Source organism: Sceloporus undulatus, chromosome 1, assembly GCF_019175285.1.
Source record: "Sceloporus undulatus isolate JIND9_A2432 ecotype Alabama chromosome 1, SceUnd_v1.1, whole genome shotgun sequence".
NCBI classification, from domain to species: domain Eukaryota; kingdom Metazoa; phylum Chordata; class Lepidosauria; order Squamata; family Phrynosomatidae; genus Sceloporus; species Sceloporus undulatus.
The window spans coordinates 320013783-320040779 of NC_056522.1; the positions used below are offsets into that span (position 1 = coordinate 320013783).

General features: G+C 41.0%; 1 protein-coding gene across 5 annotated transcripts in view; it reads left to right on the forward strand.

Moving 5' to 3' along the window:
- The first annotated feature begins 2803 nt into the window (after positions 1-2803).
- Positions 2804-26997, forward strand: part of LTK (leukocyte receptor tyrosine kinase) — a 168589-nt gene continuing 144395 nt past the window's right edge. For all 5 annotated transcript variants that reach the window (XM_042445371.1, XM_042445373.1, XM_042445372.1 and 2 more), the window contains exon 1: positions 2804-2912. In XM_042445371.1, coding sequence (XP_042301305.1) covers positions 2852-2912 — 61 coding nt within the window. In that variant the 5' untranslated portion in view covers positions 2804-2851. The remainder of the gene's footprint in view (positions 2913-26997) is intronic.

Below are 26997 nucleotides of genomic sequence, written 5' to 3' on the forward strand. Positions count from 1 at the left end.
GATTATATCTCCTCATATGAACCTGCAATAGCCCTACGATCTTCAGGAGAAGGCTTTCTCTTGGTCCAGCCCCATCTCAGGCTCCTGGTGAGGACACAAGAGAGACCTTCTCGGTGGCTGCTCCCACCCTCTGGAATGCCTTTCCATGGGAGACTAGGTTGGCTCTCTCCCTACTTGCCTTTCATCGGGAAGCAAAACCAGTTTTTTTCAGGCAGGCTTTTAATAGATAATCATGGGATGGCTTGTATTTGTTTGTTATATGGGGTGGGCATTGTCATTTTTATTGTATGTAGTTTTATATTGTTTTTATTTGATTTTTTAATTGTTTTTATTGTAATGGGTTTTAAAAATGTTTTTATTTGTGAGCCACCCAAACAAACAAACAAACATATTTCCCTTCCGTTCCTTTTTCTTTTTGACATCTAAATCATGATGAAATTGCCCCTATAGCCCCTAGAAGGTTTGGGGGGCATTTATTTATTCATTCATTCATTTCTGTATTTACAGTCTCACCCTCCTAGGCCTCCTTCTACAGTTGCTCATCCTTTCACAGATACTGAAGGCAAAGGAAGTCAGAGGAAAAGTAAATGTGGAAGTACTAAGAGTGATAGCTGCATTATTTACATGCTCCATTCACTAAAGTGTCACTGAGAAGAAAAGCCCCAACACTACGCAAACTAAATAACAACAAAAACAATAAATAACAATAGTTGCAGCTTGCAAAGACACACTGTAATGTAAAAAAATCTTTTATTCCCAATAAAGCCTTTGGTGATAGACTAGAATTTAATGACTTGAACATCCATGTTCTTAAATACTAGAATACACATAAGCTTCTGAACCTTGTTGTTCAGATGATGATGATGATGATGATGGAAGACACTAACTTTTCCTTATGGCAATCTAGTTTGGGTATGTGGCTGTATCATCCGGACAAGGACCCCTGAGGACTTTCATAGAACCAGTAATACATTGACGAGAAGTTAACCTAGGACCAGAGAGGCTAGGTGACCAATCATCATCTTGAAACCTAATCCACCTCATAGGGTTTTGTGAAGATTAACAGGGGAGGAGAACTATACATAATCAAGGAAAGCACTGCCCTGAGTCGGCAAGACCTGATCAAGGAAGTTGATGACCAGGGAATTTGGAGGTCTCTCATTCACAGAGTTGCCATAAGTCAAAGTCTACTTCATAGCAAATAACAACACCAATAACTATTGCTGTAACCTTGAACTCCTCAAAGGAAAAAAGTGCTTTTAAGTGTAGTGAAAAGATGGGATAAACTTTTAAATTGAAAATTATGGGATAGACATTGATTTTTCTTCCTACAGTGAATGCCCTGTTTTCATGTGCTGGGCTGCTACCTAGAGATCTAATGCATGGTGTTGGATCATTTTCCATGGGCCTCTTTCTCCAGGATTCTACCACTTCTCTTCATTCCATCTTAGAGAACCTGACACATATTTTTACATAAAGCCAGAACATTGGTTCATTCAATTTAGTATTGTCTCCTAACAGTAATTTTTCAAAAATTTAAGAATGGGGTCTTTTGCACCCCTACTTAGGGACAGCAGGGACTTTTGCATGCAAAGCATATGGCCTGCCACGCCACTGACCTTACTTGTGTTCATTTACTTGCAAGAGTAAATGGAACTTCATTTTGAACAGCAACAGTTAGAGGCCAAAGATGAGTTAAGGGATGCGGTATAAATTGGTTTGAAATTATGTGTGTTTTTCTTTTTTGACTGCTCTGAGAACTAGCTCAGTATGTTTCAGTATGATCTTTTGAGTCATCATGACCTGGCAAAATTGAGTAGGGCCATATGAAAGAATATCTATGCACCTAGCACTTAAAATTTTTCCTTTCTGAACTATGATTCCCAAATTTCCCTAGCCAGCATGGCCAGAGGAATTGAGCTCCAGAATATCTGCACTGCCTATTTCTCACATTTCAAGGGAACAGCAGTAAACTGTGTCTGCATTTTGCAGCAGTAATTTAAACAGACAACTTCAACAGGTTAAGAGTGAACCATGTACTGAAAGGGTTTAGCAATATTTCTCGTGGCCAGCTGCCAATGCAGATACACCCATATGAAGCATTTATACCATGTTACCCTTCCAAGAAAAATACAGGTATGCAAAACAACTGGAGTGGCTCAGCCTTTTCCTAATCTTTTGTAGAAGGAGGCAGAAACACAAACTTTCAGAGGTTGTTAGAAGCAGGACTCAAAGATATAACATGGGAAATGGCCCAAACTCTCAATCTGCTTTTGCATGACTGCAGTGGATGAAAGAGAGGCTAGATATTTAGGAATGGCTACTCCTTTGGGGGAGCATGAAGCGATATTAATGTGGGTAGGCAAAGTTCATTTATTAAAATCTCAGTCTGTACAATTACTGCAAAGGGAACTAACTGGCTTCCCATTTATTGACACTGCTGTCAGGAACGCAGTAAGGGAGGTGACTCAATCCAAGATTGCATTTAAAAAAAAAAACACCAAAGAGTTTTTCTATGTAGTATCAGGATAAAAATGGATGAAAAATTGTCTATATCAGCTCATCCAAGTTAATGTTCTTGTTTTTAAAAAAATGAACATGTATATAGAGAAGTTAATAATGCATGCCATTCTGCTTCCTGAAGTGCAAAGAAAATGAATGAGCCTATGTGGTGATGGAACCATGAGGGCTTTAGGACCCATGAGAGCCCTCCATGGCAGGAGGTGAAATTCTTCTATAAGCCAGCAAGAGTCCAAGTGTTAACACCAGAGCTTTTGCAGAGTCTTAGAAGGACTGACACACAGGGAAAGGGGTGAGCGCAGACCAGGAGCATCCTGGACCAAGCAAAGTCATGGATTTTTTCCGACACCTGGCTCTCAGTTTCCAGCTAGTGCTTTGGACAACCACATCAGGTAAGACACTTGATTGTTGTTCTGTTTCCATTCCTTCTGGTGCAGAGTGCCTCAATCAATGAATTTTATTTCATCTTTTTGAAATAATAAAAAAAAGTCAAGTAGAAAAAGTGGCAGTCACAGGAGATTGTTTTATCGCTGCTAAATACATTTTGATCAAAAATTTTCCAAGATGAAATAACATTTCCCTTCCTGGATTTGAGTGAAGAGACAGCTAATGCTGAGTCGTCAGTTATGAAGACTGGAGGCAATTTGGCTCACATATTCTGACCCAGACATAAAGCAAATTTCCATATCTTGTGCTGGTGATGAAAATGCTTTCCTTTACTTTGGGCTGGAGCTGCTGTGTGTGTGTATTTGATCATATTACCTTGGATCAATGATGTATTGCTACCAGATGCTTGTTGAAGAGGGGGAGTAAAGGCCAGGTCATATTTGACTAAAGAGAGGAAACTTTGGGACGATGTCATAAGGGCAAAAGAGGGAGCTGTGTGTGTGAGTAGAGGGACAGTGAGAGAAATGCGAAAGAGGATGGGGGTGGAGAATGGAAATGTATTGGAGATCTGGAGAAAAAGGGCGTGACAGCTACTGAATGGAGTGAGGATGCATAAGCAGTGTATCGAGCAGTGGTTCCGTTTAGCTTTGTTCACCATTATCAGCCTCTGGGAATTCTAGAGGCAGGTGGGGTGCTTGAAAAATGGGGGGAAATAAGCAACTGATCTCAGCTGGAAAGATGGCAGTGGGGAGCAAAAAATGCGCAATTCATTGTTCTATCGATTATATTTTTATTCAACCTTTCTGCCAAACTAGCTCCCAGAGCAGTTTGTGATGTGAATACTATAATCTAGTTTAAAATTTTCAGCAGTAGCAGAGCATGCTTCTCTTCATACACACACATACAAACATACACATATACACATACACATTGTACAGTGTTGTTCACAAACCATGCCTTTGAAACTGTTAGGAAGTAGAGTCAATTATCAAAATACTTGGAGTTTGAATAGAGTGCAGATTATTGTAAACTGCTTTCAGCAGAGGCCTACTAACTTCTTACTTTGTAAAAGCAGTTTTAGTGCCGCACAACAGCGATAATAGAAGGTAGCAGTAGTTCAAGAGTAAAAGTATTCTTACAATTCTTTATCGCAACCTAACATATTTGTTATGTGCATGTGGCATTATGCTATTTGTTTCTGTTTATCAGAAGGAAAGAATTAGAGATGTAGTTTTAAAGCCCAATGCTCAAACCACTACACCATGCTGGCTCTCTTAAAGGTACCTGCCATTAAGTTAGTGTGTAAATGAGTAAGTCCCATTGAACACAGTGGAATTTAATTTGAGCTAAGCATGCATAGGATTGTGCTCTATGTTATTTATTAGTTTGGGAGTAAGGTGTCCCTGAGATGGGACACACTGAAACATGGCTCACACGATGTATCTGTTTGTTCTGAGTCATACACCATTTTAAGCAAGCCATCATCTGGTTAAAAATCACTATCAAGTGTAGTAGCCTATAAAAATTTGCATGTTTTTTTTTAAAAGGATTTTTAATCTTGTAAGGATGCTACTTTGCCCTTTTAACCAAAGGTGGTCAAAGTGAGGCCATCAAGATGTTGCCACACTGCATTTCATATCAGCTCTAGCCAGCATAAGGATGCTGGGATCTGCAGTCCAATGACACAAAGAAGGCTGTACTTTGCTCATCCGTTTTAAATAGTCACAGATGTGTGGTCATTAATACAGCACTTTCCCAAGATGCATCTAGTTGCCTAGCATATTGAACACTACTCTGGAACGCTGAATTTTCAGTTGTACGTAATTTTCCCAGAGTACTTGTTGGCTGTTGCATCTTTGTTTTCCGCTAAATGGAGAAAGCAGAAAGAAGCATACAGCACTGTTAAGGGAAATATTATCTTTTTGCGTAACACAGGACTCAGTAGAGGACAATGTTTCCCTTTTATGTTTCTGTATTTGTCTTTCTGCCTTCTTTGACAAAAGGTGCAGTTAATAGTGCTGTGCATACAATTTAACATGCTGAAAATCACAACTTTTAGTATTATTTTTTCAAACATGTTCCTTGTTGTTGTTTTTGTTGTTGTTGTTGTGTATCTTCAAGTTGTTTCAGACTTATGGTGTCCTTAAGGTGACCCTATCACAGGGTTTGGGGGAGCTGAGAGTGTGTGACTTGCCCATGGTCACCCAGTGGGTTTCCATGGCTAAGCAGGGAATCAAACCCTGACCTCCAGAGTTATAATCCAGCACTAAAACTACTACACCATGCTGGCTAGCAGGCAAGTTCCTAGACCACATAATATAACAACCTAATCCCATCCTAGAGTTTTAGATAATACTGCCCATTGTTCCTGATCATTGGTCATGCTGGCCAATGTAGCTCTCCAAATGTTGCTGGACTGTACCTCCCATCAGTCACGCACGAAGGGTGAGAATTGCAGTTTTCTAAAGGTGGGGGAAGATGGGATAGGAACTTTGGAGGTGATTGTCCAGTCAGGATAGGGATGTGGATTCTAGAATTTGCAACGGCCAATGGGGGAAAAAACAAATATTTTAGTAGGTAGAGAGATCTTGTAGCACCTTTGAAACTAACTGTTGCCCATTTAGGTGCAGCAGTTAGTCTCAAAGGTGCTGCAAGATCTCTACATACTGATTTTACAGACTAACACACCTATATTTTTGAATTCTACCAAATATTTTAGTGTTTGGCAGAATTAGTAGTATATCCTTGCAAAATTGATAAATATATGCAAGTGTAACAACTTTATTATCACAGACCTATTACTGTCATATCCCCCTTTCCCCATTACACTTGGGGAGAGGTGAAGTGTATGCATTTATTTTGTCTACAGTATTTAAAACTCAAGAGGCTAGTTGTTCTTGAGGTTAAAGATATACTAGAAAAGCATAACCATCATGCAATCAACATTCAAAAATTTATTGAGCTACTCAAACATGACATTGTGTGTGAATTAACTGGCTGTATGCAGCATGGATCTTTGGCATCCATGCACAAGCATTTTAACCTCTAGCTTTGAAGGGAAAATGCATACAAACACCCGCTCAGAAATGAAATCCTGGAAAGGAAGGAGACCCTTGAACAATGACAATGCTAACAAGTGAGAGAAATAACGATGTTAATAAAGATTTCCCGAAAGGCAAAACTAGGTGCAAAATGGACTCATTAGTGACAATTAATTTGCATCCCTTTGATTTTATCAGGTCTGCTTTAGGTAGAACCAAGACTGAATTTAGCCCTTGGTAAATATTTAGAGATAGTTGAAGTGTATCTTGTCAACTTTGCAAAATTTGCAGGGGTTAAAGAATTTAGCTTATTTCGGTGTAGAATTTGCTTTGCACAAAATTTACAGAGCTCTGCCAATTTGGATGTAAGTCTAAATTGTGGCTGGTGTTCACAAAAACTTATGCCAACTAAAGGTGCTTCAAGATCCCTTGTTGTTTTTTTGCTTTTGTTTTTTTATCGAAGCTTTTAGTAGACAGTCTGTGAGGCAAATGTTAGCCCTTGGGTGGAAAGCCCTCCGCCCTGCCCTGGGCTGTTTGTGGGTGAAGTATTTCTGTTGAACTCTGTTAAAGCAGAAATCAGCCTAAATTTAGGCGCTGCTTTGTCCTTCTCAAAAGTAAATTGAAGGTCTTGGTGTTTTTCATTGGTACAGTTCTGCCTTTGCACCATATAAGAGAGCTACACCCTGCAGTCAGAAAAAATAAGCCCCAATAATGGGTACGATTGGTGCTGGGTCATTGTGACCTCTTTAATGCAGCCTGAACTGTTTCTGATCCTGTTCCTATCAGAAGAGCCGATTTGTATCTGACAGTCATTTAGTAATGGTACAGGAAAATGGACTGTTACAGTTCAAGCAGTATCTTTATCAATTATGTTTGTAGTAAGAGTCATCCTATTCTGTCTCTTGCCTTCATAGTTTCTTATGAACTGCTATGGGAACTGAGAGGAATGGCTACTGCTGAGAAACAGTTGCTTGCTATTCTTATTAGAAAACCAGTTACCTCTTACAGCAACAACAACATTTATATCTTACCCACCTCTCCCAATGGAGCAAAGGAGGAAACAGCAAATTTGAATACAACAACAGATGGGCCCATAACATGAGTTAAAAATACGTAAGAATAGTTTAAAATACATAATATGAGTTAAAAGAGCATAACATCAGTTAAAAGAGCATACATATTAAAATAATCAGTTTATAATTTAATATGCATAATTTAAAAAACATCTACATCAAACAACAGCAAAACATGCAAAGAAACTACTTACCTTTGCTTTCACATTCAGTAAATATCTGCAAATAATATCTAAGCCAGAAAGAGGAGTAAAAATATTAATGGATGCCATAATATAAGTGATTCCTCATAGCTAATTACTTGCTACTTGAAGGTGGAAGTAGTTTAGCTACATCCACAAAGTTCCGTACATGTAAAAAGATAGCAGAAACTGCTGTGCTGTGCTTATGCATGAGGGGTAGAGAGAGATACATTTAATGCATAAGGTTTCTCTTCCATTGAAGACAATCCAGGTCCAAAGATTAAGTTAGGAAAATCTTTATCTCTTTTCTTGTAGTCATCCACATCTTCATAAACTAGAAAGCTGGGCCAAAGCTAACAAAATGAAATTCAATACGGAGAAATGTAAGGTGCTGCACTTAGGGCAGAAAAATAAAATGCACAGATATAGGATGGGGGACACCTGGCTGAAGGAGACAACATGTGAAAGGGATCTGGGAGTCCAAGTAGACCACAAGTTGAACATGAATCAACAGTGTGATGCGGCAGTTAAAAAGGCCAATGCAATTTTAGGTTGCATCAATAAAAGTATAGTGTCTAGATCAAGAGAAGTAATAGTGCCACTGTATTCTGCTTTGGTCAGGCCCCACCTAGAATATTGTGTCCAGTTCTGGGCACCACAATTTAAAAAGGATGTGAAGAAACTGGAGCGTGTCCAAAGGAGGGTGACTAAAATGGGGAAAGGTCTGGAAACCATGTCCTATGAGGAACGACTTAGGGAGCTAGGGATGTTTAGCCTGGAGAAGAGAAGGTTAAGAGGTGATATGATAGCCCTGTTTAAATATTTGAAAGGATGTCATATTCAGGAGGGAGCAAGCTTGTTTTCTGCTGCTCCAGAGAATGGGGCCCGGAACAATGAATGCAAGCTACAGGAAAAGAGATTCCACTTCAACATTAGGAGGAACTTGCTGACAGTAAGGGCTGTTCGACAGTGGAACACACTCCCTCGGAGTGTAGTGGAGTCTCTTTCCTTAGAGGTCTTCAAACAGAGGCTGGATGGCCATCTGTCGGGGATGCTTTGATTTAGATTTCCTGCATGGCAGGGGGTTGGACTGGATGGCCCTTGTGGTCTCTTCCAACTCTATGATTCTATGATTCATGTGGATTTTATAAGAAAGCTAATGAAATAAAGATTCCTGAATGTGCCTGAACAAACAGTGTTGAGTATGTGTGTAGTGTGTGTGTGTGTTGGAAGATTTCAAGTTGTGAGGGAGCCAGGTTACTGGGAAGACTGTGGGAATGGTAGCCCAAAAAGTAACTTCTCTAAGATCTATGAGGAGCAGGCCTTAACACCTTGGATAGCTCTGTGGATCAAACTTTCACTATGAGTAGCAAAGCAGTTAGGCAAAACAAGCAACATTCTGCACAACTGATTTAGGTTGCAGGATTTAAGTATCTATAACTGAATTGCACACAAACACACACATTCACAGAGAGACAGTATTCACAACCCTGGATACAAGCATAATTATTTTGTATATTTTAACAGAAACAGTGTTGTCACCACTGACCTAAACAATGGAATAAAATTATATTGAAGTAATTTTTATATGCACTCACTACACCTCAGTTGAATTGCTTGGGTGGGGTAGGGTGAGTGAGGCCTAGACTTGAGACTTCAAAGTTTGGTTCCTATAAGCCACTTTCTGGCTCAGTATCTGAGCAGTTATACAGTAACCTTTCTCAGGTACGTGTTTGTACAGACCAGGAGTAGGAATTATGCATCCGGTCAGCTGTATGAGGTCTTGGGGATGACAGCATCTTCCAGCTTTTTTAAAAAACACACTAGAACAGTTACAACTATTGTGGTATAGTGGTCTGAGCATTGGAATAGGATTCTGGAGACCAGGGTTGTAATCCCTGTTCAGCGATGGAAGCATTGGCTGTCCTTGGGCAAGTCACATTCTCTCACTCTCAGAGGGCAATGGCAAATCCCCCTTGAATGGATCTTGCAAAAAAAAAAAAAAAACCTACCTCATGATAGGTTCTCCTTTATGGTCACCATCAGTTGGAAATGACATGAAAGCATATAGCAAAAATACTTATATATGCTGCATCCTCTAAAACAGCAAAGGCTTTCCATACATCTCTAAAAGGCTACTGGGAAGGACATGGTATAACCCCCAGTCATCCCGGTCAGTGGCATCCCCACTCCTGTTGTCATCAAGGGGGTGGTGCCGGCCAAAAGGGCACACTTGGCCCTCTCCTTTGCTGCTCTGGCAAAGCTGGGAGGGGCTCTGTGCAAGGGGACGGAGTGTCATTCCTCTTCTGTGGTGTCGCCCAGTGTGGTCTGCACCCCACACACATGCTAGTGTCATTACTGACCCCAGTGAGAGGCCATGATGCTATGTTGCAGCCTTGCTGAACTCTGGACAACCAAGTAAATCTCCCCTCCTTCCCTCCCTCCCTTTCTTTTGATGTGGTTCTTGGGTTGTAGAATGTGTCCATCCTGGTATAGACAAATTAATGTAAACCAAAAGATCACAGGGCTGGCAACTTGTTCTATATCTACACACGTCTATTTAATACATAAATACAATAGGAGCCCTGGTGGCGCAGTGGGTAAATGCCTGTACTGCAGCCATTCACTCGAAACCACAAGGTTGCGAGTTCAAGACCAGCAAAAGGGCCCAAGCTCGACTCAGGCTTGCATCCTTCCGAGGTCGCTAAAATGAGTACCCAGACTGTTGGGGGGCAAATTAGCTTACTTGCTAATTAGCTTACTTGCTGTTCACCGCTATGATCTTTGGAATAGCGGTATATAAATAAAACAATTATTATTATTATTAACATTTGACAACATGAGCTTGTGTTCTGAGTTGTCTATCACTGTCTATATCTAGCTATGTTGTGTGAATGAGCCCTCGAAGCTTATCACACACATTATTTCCCCCCTTATGGGAATGGGAAGGGGACACTCGGGGGCTGCACGTCACTGAGAAAAAATGGATTTTACCGCACACCAAAGTGTCCTCAAAATGGCCCCATTCCATTCCCCGGCCCAAGCTGTCCCCATTCAGTGCTGAGGGGTGCCATTTTGCTCAGCCAAACATTTAACGCCCTTCAGCACTGAATGGTGATGGCTTGGGGTGGGGAATGCAATGGGGCCATTTTGAGGACAATTTGGTATGTAGTAAAATCCGTTTTTTCTTGGTGATGTGAGGCCCCGAGTGTCCCCTTCTCATTCCCATAACGGGGAAAATAATGTGTGCGATAAGCTTCTTCGTGTATTCTTGAAAAATGAGTAAGTGGAGCAGAAAGAAGTGGGTAGATTTTGACCTGGTGAAAATCTATGTATTTAGTTTTCTACTAAAAAAATCCAGTAGATTTTTCTTCTGGTTATATTTCAAGATGCTGAGTGTTCTTTTTTTTGTGTGTGTCAAATTTAACTTTCATTACAAAATAGCTGCAGTTTCTGCATGAAATATCTGCTAACTTAAACAGGAAAAGAATCTAATTTATTTTTGTTTCTGTACAGTGTATTTGTTTTATCAGACCACATGCGTATCTGGAACTCTTGTTAATTCACCCCTACACTTCAATATTGTTTCCGCCTCTGAAAATGTCGTGATGGTGATCATAGGGGGCTCTACCCATCTAGTTAATTCTTTCTTTACAAATCCATCATGGATTATAACAGAAAATTGCTACCCTGTTAACATAATAGAAAGTTTTACTCTCAGTTCAGTGTGTCTAAAAAGAGGAGGTGGTGAATGGCATGACAAAGCCTTGAAGAGGACCAGGTAAATGAGGTCATAAAGGAAGGATGGATGACAGTTTCAGGTTTCCAGTAAGGAAACAAGAGAGATGGGGAAACCAGACAAGAGGATGTTTTGTCATTGTTGTTGTTTGTATTGTTGAGGGGTGACGGTTTACAAGCAACAGTGTCTTTCTACGGTTGCTATCCAAGTGACCATTCCATGATGTCCCATTATTGACAATCTGCACTGTTCATTCTTCCTTTCACCCCAAATATGCCCTGCCTTCTCTCTCCTATTCGCTTATCCACCTGGTCCCATTCTGTCTCACCCTAAGTCACCTACAACATTAAAGACTGGTAATACTATCCACTGTATGAATAGAGTTGGAATGAACAGAGTTAGAAATCAGAAGAACAGAGGAAGAATCTGGAGACAAATTTCATTCCTTTGTAATTAAATCACTGGAATTTAAAGCTTATCAGTTTCTAAAATGTAGCAGACCATTCCTGTTAGCCCAGTAGAAATCATAATGGTGTATGAGAGGGAAGAAAGAGACCAGCAAAAGTGGTAGGTGCTCCAAACCATCAGACACAAAGTAATACATGTGATAAACAACATCAACATGATTCATTTTAATTATGTCATGAAATGTAGCTCAGCAAACTAGGAAAAAAAAAAAAAGAAATATGTCATTTGGATAGCCAGTAAAAAATTGCAGTGTCTTGTGCATGAATGATAACACTCTTCATCTGATACCCCAACCCTGTCTTTGTTTAGTTGGTGCGTAAAGTTAAAAATGAAGCCTGCAGGTTGTTGTTTTGGAACATGGCAGCAGTCTTGTGCAAACCTTTGCCAACAGAGCAAACTATGCCTCTCAATGGATGGATGGGCACAGTGCGCTGGAAGTCTAGCATCATCAGGTGACCAAGTCTTGAAAAGTGGGCTTTTGTGTGCAGATGAAAGTGAAAGAATAAACTTACACACTTAAACTTCTAATACATTAGATAGGCTAGAAGGGATAGAGGCTTCCAGTCCTTTCTGCAATCATTCATTACAAATACCACAGGGTTCAACAATCCAGAACATGTCCAGAGGGAGGCAACAAAGATCTGGAAACCATGCCCTATAAGGAATTGTGATAGGAGCTGATATGTTTATTCTGGAGAAGAGAAGACTGAGAAGTGATATGATAGCTATCTTCAAATATTTAAAGGGCAGTCACAGAGAATGTGGAGTCAGCTTGTTTTCTGATACTCTGTTGAACCACCAGCTTCACATTACAAGAAAGGAGATTTTCACTAAACATTGGAGAGTACTCCTGACAGTAAGATCTATTCAAGGTTGAAGAGAGTGGTGAACTTTCTTTTGCTGGAATGTTTTAGACAGGTATTGTCAGTGGCATACCTAGTATATTTGACATCATGTGCAGATCATTTTTAAATGCACCCCTCTTGTTTTCAACAACCTTTTCCAGGTCTGGCAGAGCTGCTGGACAAGTGGGAAAGGGAGGAGACTCATTTTCCACTCATTTGGCAGAGCCACCAGACCCTGAAGACTTAGTGAGAGTGGGCTGTTTCTAACACCCTGAAGCCCCTCTGGGTCTGGTGGCGCTGCTGGGCAAGGTGACTTCAACTATCCTGATATTTGCTGGAAGTCAAACTCAGCCAAAATCTCAAGGTCTAGCAAATTCCTCACTTGCCTGGAAGACAATTTCATTGTCTAAAAGGTGGAAGAGGCAACAAGAGGATCAGCTATTTTAGATCTGATCCTAACCAACAGGGATGATCTGGTTAATGGGGTGCAAGTGGTGGGATCATTAGGTGGAAGTGACCATGTTCTCCTGGAGTTTGTTATGCAGGGGAAAGAAGAAGCCAGGCATAGTCAGACATGCATTCTAGACTTTGGGAGAGCTAATTTCAGTAAACTTAGTGAAATACTGGGGGTGATTCAGTGATCAGGAATACTAAAAGAGAAGGGAGTTCAGGATGAATGGGAGCTTCTCAAAAGGGAAATACTGAAGGCACAAACGCAAACTATTACCAAGGAGGAAAAATAGGAGGTGTCTCAAGAAACCAGGATGGATGACTAAAGAACTTTCAACTGAACTATGTTTTAAATGGTAGTTGTACAGTGGGGCCTCCGCATACGCAGCCTTTTTATAAGCGGCTTTGAGTGTACGCGCTCAAGCTGCTGGGCACGCGCGGGGCGGAAGGGGCAGCGCGTCCCATTCAGTTGAATGGGTGCGCGCGCCCGTTGCACCCTGCGCACCTCCGCGCCGCCGTGCACGAGCCCCATTGTTTACAATGGGGCTCGAGCATAGGCGGAAATCGCCATACGCGGTGGGATTCAGAACGGATCCCCTGCGTATGGCGAGGTTCCACTGTATAAGAAATGGGGGAAAGGGGAAATCACCAAAGAGGAATTCAAATTGCTAGCATGTGTAGGGGTAAAGTCAGAAAAGAATGAGCTCAGGCTTGCTAGAGAGGTTAAGACCAACAAAAAGAACTTTTTTGAGTATGTTCATAGCAAAAGGAAGAAGGAAATGGTAGGGCCACTGCATGGAGAAGATGGAGCAATGCTAACAGAGGAGAGAGAAAAGGCAGAACAACTCTTTGCTTCAGTCTTCTCACAAAAGGAAAAGGGTACTCAAAATGAGGAAAATGGAGCAGAAGACACAATAGGAGAAACCCAGCACAGAATAAGTAAAAAGATAGTACAGGAATACCTGGTTAATCTAAATGAATTTAAGTCTCCGGAACTAGATGAACTACATCCAAGGGTATTAAAAGAAAAGGCAAATGTAATCTCAGAGCCATTGGCAATAATCTTTGAGAACTCCTGGAGAACAGGAGAAGTCCCCGCAGACTGGAGGAAGGCAAACATTGCCCTCATCTTCAAAAAGGGGGGAAAAGAGGATCTCAGCAATTATCAGCCAGTTAGTCTGACATTAATAAAAGGAAAGATTCTAGAGCAGCTCATTAAGCAGATAGTCTGTTTAGAAGGGAATGCTATAATAACAAAAAGTCAACATGGGTTTCTGAGAAACATGCCAGACTAATCTGATCTCTCTTTTTGATAAAATTACCTGCTTGGTAGATGAAAGGAATGTGGTAGACATAACGTATCTTGATTTTAATAAGGCCTTTGACAAGGTCCTCCATGACATTCTTGCAAACAAGCTAGTAAAATATGGGTTAGACAATGCAGCTCTTAGATGGATTTGTAATTGGTTGACCAGCCGAACCCAAAGGGTGCTCAACAATGGCTCCTCTTCATTCTGGAAAGAGGTGACCAGTGGGGTGCCACAGGGTTCTGTCCTGGTCACAGAACTATTCAACATCTTTATCAATGACTTGTAAGAAAAAATAGGGGGCATGCTTATCAAATTTGCAGATGACACAAAATTAGGAGGAATAGCTAATACTCCAGAGGACAGGATAAAAATTCAAAATGATATTAATAGATTAGAAAGCTGGACCAAAGCTAACAAAATAAATTTCATCATGGAGAATTGTAAGGTACTATACTTAGTGTGAAAAAAAAAATGAAATGTAGGATGGGGGACACCTGGCTTAATGAAACTACGTGTGAAAGGGGTCTAGGAGTCCTAGTAGAACACAAGTTGAACATGAGGCAACAGTGTGATGCGGCACCTAAAAAAGCCAATACAATTATAGGCTGCATCAATAGAAATATAGTGTCTAGATCAATGCCCGTAATAGTGCCAGTCTGTTCTGCTTTGGTCAGGCCTCACCTGGAATACTGTGTCCAGTTCTGGGCACTGCAGTTCAAAAAGGATGTTGACAAACTGGAGCATGTCCAGAGGAGGGTGACCAAAATGGTGAATGGTCTGGAAATCATGCCCTATGGAGAGAGACTGGCTGAGTTGAGTATGTTAAGAGGTGATATGTTAGCCTTGTTTTAATTATTTTGAAGGATGTCATATTGAGGATGGAGCAAGCTTGTGTTTTGCTGCTCCAGAGGATAAGACCCGGAACAATGATGCAAACTACAGGAAAAGAGATTCCACTTCAACATTAGAAGTGAGAGCTGACAGTGTGTTCCACTGTTTGACAGTGGAACACACTCCTTCTGAGAGTGATGGAATCGCCTTCTTTGGAGATGGATGGCCATCTGGATGGCCATCTGTTGGTGATGCTTTGATTGTGAGTTCCTGCATGGCAGGGGGTTGGACTGAATGGCCCTTGTGGTCTCTTCTAACTCTATGCTTCTATGAACCAGCAGACCAGTCAGACCTAGAAGGTAGCCCGCCAGTGCACCAGGTGACATCCCGCTCTGATGTGTTACCCAGTGCAGTCCGTATCCTCCACATCCCCTAGTGATGCCTCTGAATATTGCATGGCCATTTGTTAGGCATGCTTTACCTGTAGTGTTCCTCCATTGCCAGAAGCTCAGGTAGGCAAAGCTTCCAGATCTATTATTATTATTATTATTATTATTATTATTATTATTATGCTTTATTTATATAGCTCTGTAGATTTGCACAGTGCTGTACATACAAACAATAAAATAGATAAGAGTAAACCTGCCCATGGTGTACAATCTAAGAAATAATAGCATAATACATATAAATAATACATAACAATACAGGAAAGGGTTAAAAAAACAGGCAACAAATTAAAAATGTCAAACATCAAATAATAGTCACTCAATGCCTGGGAACGCTTCTCTGAACAGGATGGTCTTTAACTCAATTTTGAGACTAGTTAAAGAAGTGATGGCTCTCGCTCGTGGGGGAAGGAGGTTCCAGGAGTGAGGGGCAGCAAGTGAAAAGGGACAAATCTGGGATGGGGCAGAGAAAATCCTGTGCTGAGACAGCAGACCTTGACTACCAGAACGGAGGGCCTGAGCGGGAAGGTGAGGAGAAAAAAGGTCTGATAAATAAGGAGGGGCCAGCCCATGGAGGGCCTTAGCTGTGGTCTGGATCTGGGGATACATGACAGAGAAGAATCAAAAATAAAACCAAGACTACGGGCTTGCTGGACTGATCAAATAGAAATGTCATCAACAGAAACAGAAAAGGAGTATTGAAGAATAGACTTAGGTGGAAAAACGAGAAGCTCTGTTTTGGACATATTGATCTTCAAGCATCAATGCTGCATCCACTGAGAGATAGCTATAAGACGAGATTAAACTTGCTGTTCAAGACCCTGAGAAAGGTCAGGGGTGGAAAGATACAGCTGAGTGTCATTGGAGTACAAATGATAGGAAAAGCCAAAAGAACTCATGAGTTTCCTAGGGACAATGTATAGAGAGAAAACAAAAGGGGACCCAGAAAGAGACCTGGGGAACTCCAACAGATAACAGAACAGAAGATGAGGTCTGACCACCTGTGACCACTGCAAAAGATCTATCTGACAAATAAAATCTAAACCAGTGAAGAACAGAGTCTGAGAACCCAATAGGTCAGAAAGTATATCAACTAGAAGACAGTGATCAACGGTGTCAAAGGCTGCAGACAAATCAAGAAGAATGAGAACAGAGTAAAGGCCATTAGCCTTGGCTCGTAAAAGATCATCCGAGATCTTAGTGAGAGCCGTCTCTGTAGAATGCCGTGGGCAGAAACCGTACTGAAAGGGATCAAGAATGGAGTTGGCTTCAAGAAACTCAAGACAGCGAGAATAAACGACCGTTCCAAAACCTTAGAAAGAAAAAGAAGAAGAGAAATTGGATGATAGCTAGACAAAGAAGAGGGGTCAACAGAAGTTTTTTTCAGAATAGGAGAAACTAAAGCATGTTTAAAGACTGAAGGAAAAGAACCTGTAGAGAGATCGAGAGATTAAAGGAGCCCTGGTGGCACAGTGGTTAAATGCCTGTACTGCAGCCACTCACTCAAAACCACAAGGTTGCAAGTTCAAGACCAGCAACAGGGCTCAAGCTTGACTCAGGCTTGCATCCTTCCAAGGTTGCTAAAGTGAGTACCCAGATTGTTGGGGGCTAATTAACTTACAGTTGTAAACTGCTTAGACACTGCTTAGGCAGTATGAAGCGGTATATAAATGAAGCTTGTTTAAAGATATAGAGAAGTGATGGAAGAATCGAGGGAGATATAGAAATTAGAAGACGAGTAGGAATTGGATCAAGAAAACAAGTTGCAGGTTTGGAAGAGTTCAGCAGTGTAGAAAGTTCATCCAAAGAAACGGGAGGTAAAACAGAAAATTTTAGTCAGAGAAATCGTTAGGAGAGAATGATGAAGAGACAGGAGGAGAGGGAGGTTTAAGCAGGTCTGATTTACTTTCCACACCACTTCCTGAAGCAAAGAAACATGCCAGATTCCATTCCTTGCTGCATAATGGAAATAACCATAGTGTTGAAACTAGTAGTTGTGTAGGTGGTGAGAAAAAGGAGATGGAGCAGTGGAGGCTTGTAGCTCCAATGATGTGGGGTGAGGAATCCAAATTTGGTCCAGACTGTACCTTATCACCCAAATACATTCAGTACTTTGGATAGATTTTTTAAAATTTCAGACTAAAACCCAGAACACTTTTATCACCCCACTAACACTGAAGCCATCAGCTTCATTAGGGTGGAGAATTCTTCTCCCCATCCCCTGGTCCATCATTCATGAAGTGGAGTACCAAGGCTGCTTTTCCAAAATGATTTGTCTGATAGAAATGGAACTCAGAAAAGAAATCCTCTTAAGGAAGAGAAGCCACAAGGCACAGTCATTTAGAAGAAAGCCAATCAAGAGAACCTCTCCTTATGTGAAAAATTCTGTTACAACATAAGATTTCTAATGAATAGAGAAAAGTAACAGAATCTTATGAAGAAGAAGAATCTGGGATTTTTGCTTGTTCTGCCAGTAGTGGGTATGCTGCCAACACAAAGATATTACAGCATCAGCATAGGTATCCTGCAGTGTCATGACTTTGGCATCCACTGGCAAAAAAGGACTTAGGGTCCAGTAGGCATTTGTCAAAGATAGGACTGGACTTATAATATTTTTAACAATTCTATTTTTTGGTCAGTTTTATGATCAGTGGTATAAGTGGTATAATGTGTTTCTTTGAACTTTACACTATTTTTATAATTAAATATTTTAAGATGTACATTTGGGCATTAAAAAAAATGCACCTGCAACATCACAAATTCAAAATTCTAGACTGCAGTACCAAAAGCTTAAAAGTAGAAAAACACAAAAACTGTTCACTAGATGGATTAGCCACTAGAGGGAGATGAGGCACACACATCCTGACAATTCTAGGAATCTGTTTTCAGATTTGAAAGGAATTCCAAAGCTAAGGTATTGGCTAAAATTCAAGGTCTTTGTAATCAAAACCATAATTTCACAGTGTTCAAAATATGGTTTAAAATGTTGAAGGTTCTCATGTTACAGATGACAAATTTGTCTTTTGACATGCCTGTAATTTATATAAGTTACATTTTTAAAAAATGGTCTCCCCAAACCCTTAAAATAATAAAGATACATTTAACTCTTAGCATACTATGTTCAATTTTATAAAATACCATTTTCCAACAGTATATGAAATATAGTATAAAAAGGAAAAAACATATTATTTCTCAGCAGATAAGGTGTTTGACATCACTTTAACTGCCAGAGTCGCCACGGGAGGAGGGAGACACTCAGGTAGTGGCCACATGCAGCAAGAGAAGAAAGTGAGTGTTACCTTCCCAGATTTCCAGTAAGATCTCACAGATTTCAGTGGGATACAAATAAAATAAATTTTTGTTCTTGTTGAAGATCCAGGAGGGTGACATCAGCTCTCTTTTCTTACCTATAGAACTGCAGCTGGATAGTTTCTGGGCATCTCTTGCCCTCCACCAGCTACTAAATGGCCAGGGAAGTGTGTTCCAGGTTCTGAAGTTGACTCCTTGGTGTGGAAGGGGCCACATGCAGTTTTGCAAGTTGAGTATTACATTCAGTCTGCATGATTAGGAGCACACCCATAATATTCCTATAGAATTACATCTATGGGATGACAGGTATCTGCTTTTGGCAAAATACTGTGGGAGTGAATGAGTCTGTATTTGAATGTATTCATACCTGTTGCCTGACTGATGGGCCTCAAGTACAGCTCCCATTTTTATTTTATTCATTCATATATCTCTTTGATATATGACCCACTATCCACAATGCTGCAGCCTTTTTCGAAAGCTCACGCCGAACGAATCTTGAAGAGAAACGACAACGTAGAAAGAACTGCAACCCGGAAACATCACCCAAGGAGACTTTCCGCTGTGCTTTCTGCAACCGGACCTGTTTATCCCGAATTGGCCTTTTTAGTCACCAACGCACTTGTACAAAGCGCGGGATGAGTCCTTCCTGAATCTTCGTTTGCGACTCAAAGCCAGAGGGGTATCTTTTTGAGATTTTTTTAAATTTCAGATTTAAAAAATCTTAAAATAGCTTACAGTAAAAAAGATACAAATAAATATAACAGCTAAAAATATGAAACAGTGGAAACAATAAAGCCCTAAATTTTCTGTCAGTCCCATTGTGGTCACAGGTGTGTTTGGTGAGGACACATGGGAGTGCATCTTCTTTGTGGCTTCTTGCACTGGAATGCCCTCCTATAGGAGGCTGCATTGGCCCCTGTCTCTGCCCTCTTTCTTCCAGCAGACAAAGACTTTTATATTTTGACAGCCTTTGGACTATTAACTGGGTGCTGCAGAATGGTTTTTTAATGGGTGGGATGTATTTTGCTGTACTTTTATCCTCATTTTAATGTTTTACATTCCTTGAAACTGTTTTAAATTAGTGCTGTTTTTTTAAAAAAAATTGTATTGTTTATTTCATTGCTTTTTACTATTTTGCTTTTGTGATTTATTTTTGGTTTATTTTTTTACCTAAGTCGATGGAGATGAATCCTATAGTAAGACTAACACTTCCCACTATAGGGGAGTGCAGCTTCTTCCAGGACTGGGAGATTACCCAACTTCCAGACCAGAGTTGCAGTCCAAACAGTTGGTTTTCCAGATTCTCATTATGTTCTCTATAGTACCATTTAGTTTTTTGTGGTACCATCTACGGTAAGTGGAAGGATCTTATAAAGAAGAGAGAAAGTAAGGAAAGGGTTGCAGGTTATTGTTGCTTTCCAAACCAATGTAAACACCCAAAACTGAGATGGTTCCAGAAGGTGACAAGGCTGGGCATTTGTCACCATTTAGTTTTCTGTAGTACCACCTAAGTACTGTATCTTTTAAAGAAGAGGTGTGACAGGTCCCTGTCCCATGAGGCTGTCTAGAAATAGGCCTTGTCTGCATAGGCTAAAAGACTCCCCCTACATTCTGGTGTCAACCTGTTCAGAAAATGCACATCCAGCCCCCAGTTCTGGTGTGGACAGTCCAGACAACACTGGACAGAAGTTAACAGCCTTAATATGAATTTTAAATACATACCTCTTAATCTGGATCTTCTGGAAAGGTTCAGAGCCCTCTGTTTCTGCATCACAGCAGCTGTCTGCATGGGCATCCAGTCATGGCTGGTGCATCTGCCGCTGCTGTGAGTCATTTGTTCTGAGGTCAGAACAAGGCACCCAACCTTGTGCTCATAGCTAGACACCTTGTTCTGACCTCAGAAGCAAGTGACCCTTGACACCAACAGACACACTGGGTAGCTCAGTGAGACACCCATACAGACAGTCGCCACAGTGCAGAAATAGAGGGTGAATAACAGGGGCAGGTTGGGCTGCCACCAAAGTAGGGCTGCCACCAGTGCAGATAAGGCTATAGTAATTGAGAAATAAAAAAAGCCCTGTTTTGTTACTTTCATTTAAGTGAGTGCAGAGGCAAGAATAAGGTCAGTTGAGGGCAGTGTCTTATCAATTGTGGCATCTGCCCTTTAAATTATTTGCTTAGGGTCAGGGCCAGCCCTACCACTAGGCACAGTGAGGTGCCTACCATTAGGCAGCAAATTTGAAGTGTCATAAAATGGCAGAAAATGGCTAGTTACTAGTTACAGTACAGTCGGCCCTTCTTATACATAGATTTTTTTATACTCGGATTCAGGCATCCATGGTTTGAAAATGTTAAAAAAAGTATAAATTTCAATTATCAAACTTTGATTTTCCATTTTTTATAAAGGACACCATTTTGCAATGTCATTATATTTAATGGGACTTGTGCATACATGGATTTTGTTATACACGGGGGATCTTGGAACCTAATACCAGTGTATAACAAGGGTCCACTGTACTTTATTCTTCTTATATCTTTACTGCCAGGCAAGTATAAAGGCACTTGTGAAATGTTCTGAACCATAAAGGTAAAGGTAAAAGTATTCCCCTTTGACAAGGTTAATAAGGCACTTTACAGACCACCTAAAAGGGCGGTCTGCCAGTGCCTTCATTTGCTGCATGGAGGAGCCTCAGTGGCCAAACCGTGTGACTCCTTTGTGCAGCAAAAAGAAGCTTCTTTTGCGACGCCATTATGATGCCGCAAAGTGCCACTGGCACACATGCAGCATCATAATGGCGCTGAGATGTACGGATGCTAAGCGTCCGCTACGTCAAAATTTAGAATGGGCGTCGCCATTTTGTAAGTGCTCAGCGCGCACTAGGGTTAGGGGCGTCTGGAAAGGACGCCCCTTCCTAACCCTAGTATGTGCCGAGCACGTACTTTTGGGCGGTCTGGAACCCACCTATGTCATGTCCAACTGCAGGGGGCAGTGCTCATCTCTGTTACTAAGCTAAAGAGCCAGCATTGTCAAAGACATGAGCTCTGTGCTCATGTGGACAGCATGACTGCACAGACCACTGTTACCTTCCCATCTAAGTGATACCTATTTATCTACTTGCACTTTTACATGCTTTCGAACTGCTAGGTGGCAGAAGCTGGAACTAGTGACGGGAGCTCACTCTGTCATGTGGCACTTGGGCCTTGAACTGCAATCATATGAATCAGTGTCTTAACAACTGAGCCACCTGTTCCACAATTCAGTTTTCTAAATTGAATCATACACCATCTGTATCATACGCAAAAGTAAATTGACTAGAGGTATTATGTACCTTGGCTTTGGTGAATAGAAATGTCATAAGCTGCTACACTTTAGGCAAAAAATTATTTTGAACTAGCTGTCACTAGGTAACTGTAGGCTATAGCACTGTTAGAAGAACACAGTGCAAACCACTTCTGAGTATTCCTTCCCTAAGAAAACCTGATAAAATTAATGGGATCATCATACAGTATGTCAACAGGCAATTTGAAGGTGCCTTCTAAGACAGATATAGGGTTGCAATGTCAATTTTTGCTTGACAACAAAGTGGAGCAATTTTTTGGAGGGAGCTGGTGGAATTAGACTTGAAACATCACGCCCCGATTACTTGTCAGAGCAGAAGGCCATTGGGAAGTAAAAATAGTTTCCAGACTCCCTAGTGAGATTTCAAGTCCTTTCTTGCATACACTAATCTGCTAATTATAACCCTTTTAGGTTATTTATGGTTGACAGAGTTAAAATCCAGGTGTTCGATGAACAGCCAAATGTTAACCACAGTCAAAAGGTACAGGGGAGCTGTGAAAGTCTTGTGCGAGATATTACTCTAGAGAGAGTCTGAAACATACAGTGTAGTAAAGTGACTTGCTATATCTTAGATGCAGCTCCTACATCTCTTTTGAATTTTTCCAGGCAATCATTTTTCATGCAACAAATATTTGATCATTACTCTTGCCTGGTCACTAATGAGCTTACTTCAAAGTAATGTTTAAGCAGTTCAGGTGGTGTTGTCTGCCCTGTCATCTACCAAGCAATCTTTTTTTTCCCTGCTTGCAGAATTGGTTCATGAAGAACATCAAAATATAACACAGTTTTTTATTCATGTGACATTTTAGATGCAAAAACATGCTTGGGAATGTTTCCCCTTCCCTTTTATTTGTATGTCTTTTGTTATCATCCATCATCACTGCCTCCTTTCTCAGGTGCCAGAAGAAATGCTTTGTGTTACAATCTTGCCCCTTTTATCTCCTGTATCCTGCAACAGTGGGTGGTATATTGAAGAGACTGTTAAATACTAAACAAATACACATGTATACTTTCAGCACTGTAGGTGTCACTATGAGGAATCCTTTCTTATCTCCTTTGGCCATCGCCTGCAGGCTGGAAGCAACACAACTCATATTCAACCCACCTGAAAGTGGTTTGTCAATCACATATCTGCTTTGTTCTGGCAAACATTTTTGTTTTAAAAAAATAAGTTTTTCTGCCATACACAGAAATCTGTCTGTTCAGAGAAGAAGGCACACATAGGAGTGAAGGGTATTACCTCTTTGATACTCGTAGTAGCATGTCTCTCTCTGTTCAGCCATATGTGATGTCTCAGACAAGAGGGGAAGGGGTAGTAGAACTGGAAAAGTTACATAGTACTTGCTGATATGAGGCAGCGTATTCCAATGCCACTTGATGCCTCAGAGAGAAAGGAGTGAAATGATAGTACTGGCAATGATAAATGATTATTTAATACTGGCTGGTGTGGCAGAAGCATGCATAAATTACACAATGTTTTCCACATAAACTACAAAACTATCTATGTAAGATTCAATGACTGCTCATCCTTCCCACCCACCAGGGAAAAATCATTCTGCAAAGTATTGCAAGGGATCCATTGGCTTCTGTGCCTTTGGAACAGGGGTAATCAGTACCTGCAGAATCTGTGGTGGAATTCACTGTTGTCATGCTCTCTAACATATGGATTGCTATGCAGAACATGGTTTATGCAGAGTGTACGTATGTTTCACTAGTTTCTGTCATGAGCACATAGTCCAGAATGGAAAAGTTTATTGTGTCTACATGATTTTTAAAAACTTGTTCTCTATTCTGGAGGTGAACTATTCATGGATGAGTACACCCTTGCTAGGTGGAATGCTGAGCCACTATGACTCTGTCTCTCAAACACAGTTTCTCCCCCCCCCCCCCCCCCCCACCTCCTATTGAGTTTTCAGGTTCTTTCTTGCATAAAGATAATCTGTCAGCTGAATCCCTTTTAGATAATTCATGGCTGAAGAGTTAAAATCCAGGTGTTGGGTAAATAGCCCACAGCCAGACATGCCAAGATACAGGGATGTTGTGAAAGTGACAGACTCACTAAATATAGTAGAGATCTGAAAAGAAAGCAATGGGTTTTTTTTTGGTGTTTCCTATAGCAAAAAAATGAGGACTTCTGTAGAATTAAGGAAGGCTTCTCCCAAGGCATTTTGAAGATGCTATGCAGCTACATGCTCCTTGTCACTTTACAGTCTGTTTTGATTAAAGAGCATATCGTGTTGCAGAAGCAGAATAGTACCCCAGGTAGGGAATGCAACACGATGTCTCCTTTTCAGTTAAGTAGGTATGCCAGTTGATATTCACTCAGCTTAATTCCCTCCAGCTTTGCAGTTTTGCCAATGTTGGGAAACACAGTGGAAAACTTAGGTGGCAGATATAAGATGAAAACAGGAAAGGATGTCCATTCCATTTTTCAGGGATTGCTGAACTGTGTGGGACAATTTTGTTCTCAGCAATCTAGAAATATAGTGAATAGACAATAGCCCTTCCAATGTGAGAAAAAGGGAGAAGGGAAAAACTACCCTCAGATGGTGTTTCCAGGAGTCATCTCAGATCTGAATGGAGCTCAGTCAGCTCCTAGAAGCATCAGCTAAGGGTGGGAAAGGAAAGCCCTGGCATCTCCATTCAGTAATTGGAAAGGCAGTGGGTGGACATTTTCTTCCTTTCTCTCCATTGTCCAGGAGGGGAGGGATCCAGACCTTCCACAAGCTAGAGGTGGACCCCAAGGACATGGGTGAGCCCTGTGAGCCAGAGCTATAAGCATCTGGAGCTTGGTGTATGATTTGAAGTCTGTAGAATAATGCCAAGCTGTTTGCACGTGAACAGATCTAACTTTAGTATTCCCATAGTAAAAATGCAGGTAGCTGAGAAAAAGAAATGGCAACAACAATTCTCTTAGATGCACATGCTGAAAATCCATGTTAAAGCCCATAGGAATCTGGGATTGAAGCCCATAGGAATCTCCCTTTGCACTTTCAGTCCTTTCAGATTTAAGAAACAGTGTGTTATCTTGGAAAATGCATGTCTCAGGCTTTGACCAGAACCTTGTTGGAACATCCTAAGTAGACTAAACAGATTGGATAAATTGTTGACTGGTAAGTCAGCACATACGTAAATCCTATTGATTCAATATGTCTAATTTGGTTGGACTCAGCAACAAATTTCCACTTTGTGTGACTGAGGTGGGCAGCCAGGGACACCTGTAGGAGAGAACTAGTTGTGAGGAGAGAGCTTTACTCCTTCCTGTTCTTGCATTCTAAATGGTCCCCTCCCCATTGGGCTTGTTGCTGGTTTCAGAGGCCCACTAATTAAAAATGGCTAGGTGAGGAGGATGCATGCAATAAAAATTGACTGGGAGAGAAAAATTTCCTTCCACCCACTGAGGGGCCATTCAGACTACCTTTTACCCCGGTTCAGAGACCAGATTAAAAGCAGGAAGTTCAGATTGGCCCCGATTCTTTAACACCCGAATTTGAGGTTTGCACACCCGTTGAGGGGCAAATGCCCCTCGGCGCAGGTCTTTTGAAAGAGGAGTTTTACCTGTATCTTTTGAGAAAAACCGGATCCCGGCAAATGTGAACTTGGCCCCGATCATGATCGGGTCAAGTTCAGGGGAGGGATTAGGTCAGAGGAGGGCAGAGGGCAGAACATGCCTCCGCTCTCACAGGCAGCCTTTTCTTTCTCTCTTTTTTGTTTTGGAATTTTTGTTTTTGACAGACTATGCTAATAGTTCTACAGGTTGATACATATACATATTGATAGAATGTGTATGCTTGTGCTACATTTCCCTTTCTGCTTGCTGCCGGCATGGCACCTCACTTTGCAAGAGGCTTTTTAAAAAAATTATTTGTGTGTGTGTGTGACAGAAAACGTGAATGTTACAAATGTTTCCCTTTCAATTTGGCAAATTGATACAATATATGAATGCTTTTGCTATATGTGTAAAGGCATTCTGGGGTCGCAGTCAGAGGGAAAGCAAAGCACGAGGATGCAGAGATGGCATTCTGGGTTGAGGAATTATTATTATTATTATTATTATTATTATTGTTGTTGTTGTTGTTGTTGTTGTTATTGTGATGGGAAGAGGATGGCATGGGGGGAGGCAAGGGCTTCAGAAGTAGCATTGGGCTGGAAGTGAAGGGGAGGCTAGAGGCTGGCATGTGGAAACCCATGACTTTGGGGGAGTCACACTCTCTCAGCTTCAGGGGAAAGGCAATGGCAAATCTCCTCGGAACCAGTCTTGCCAAGAAAACCCCAGGATGGGGTCATTTTAGGGTTGCCATAATCTGTAAAGACCTAAATACACAACACACACACACACACACACACATCTGGAGGTTTTTAAATTTAACAAGTTGACAGAATATGTGCACACTTTTGCCAGTTTTTTTTTTAAAGGAGGGAGGAAAACACCCATTTCATTGGCCAATGCTTGTAGGATACGTCACCTTTGACAAAAGCGGAAGTGAATTTGATTGACAGCAAAGGAGGCTTCATTTTAAACTGGTATCACAAATGTGAACTTCAGAGGGGTAAATTGCCCTGATCGAGGTAAAAGATAGTGGGCACTTGTTTCTGAGCAGATTCAAGAGGGGGGGACCTGAATCTGCCCAATTCTATCCAGGGCAAATGGGCGAGTGGGAATAGGGCTTGAATCTCACCAGCCCCATAAGAGGCAAACACAGCAGTGGGAAATCACTTTTATAGCATTGTAACATATAGATCTCCACATAATGGGATGGTTTTAAGCCATTTTTTTTTTTAGAAAACAGTTTCTCAGTGCTCTCTTCCCCCAGCTTAGTTTCAGATTTTCAGTGTATAGTGAATGAGAGATTCAATTAAATAGATAAGAATAGTATAAAATACTTAGTCATGTGCTTCACAAGCAAAACTGGCTTTTGAGCCACCACTTGACTATCCTGCATCTAACAAATCTAACCTTTCTTTGAATTAGTGAAGACAGAGGATTGAATGTACATCCTCTGTTCATTACTGCCTTCCCCCCCCCTTTTCCTTTCCTCCCCTTGGAATCTGCTTC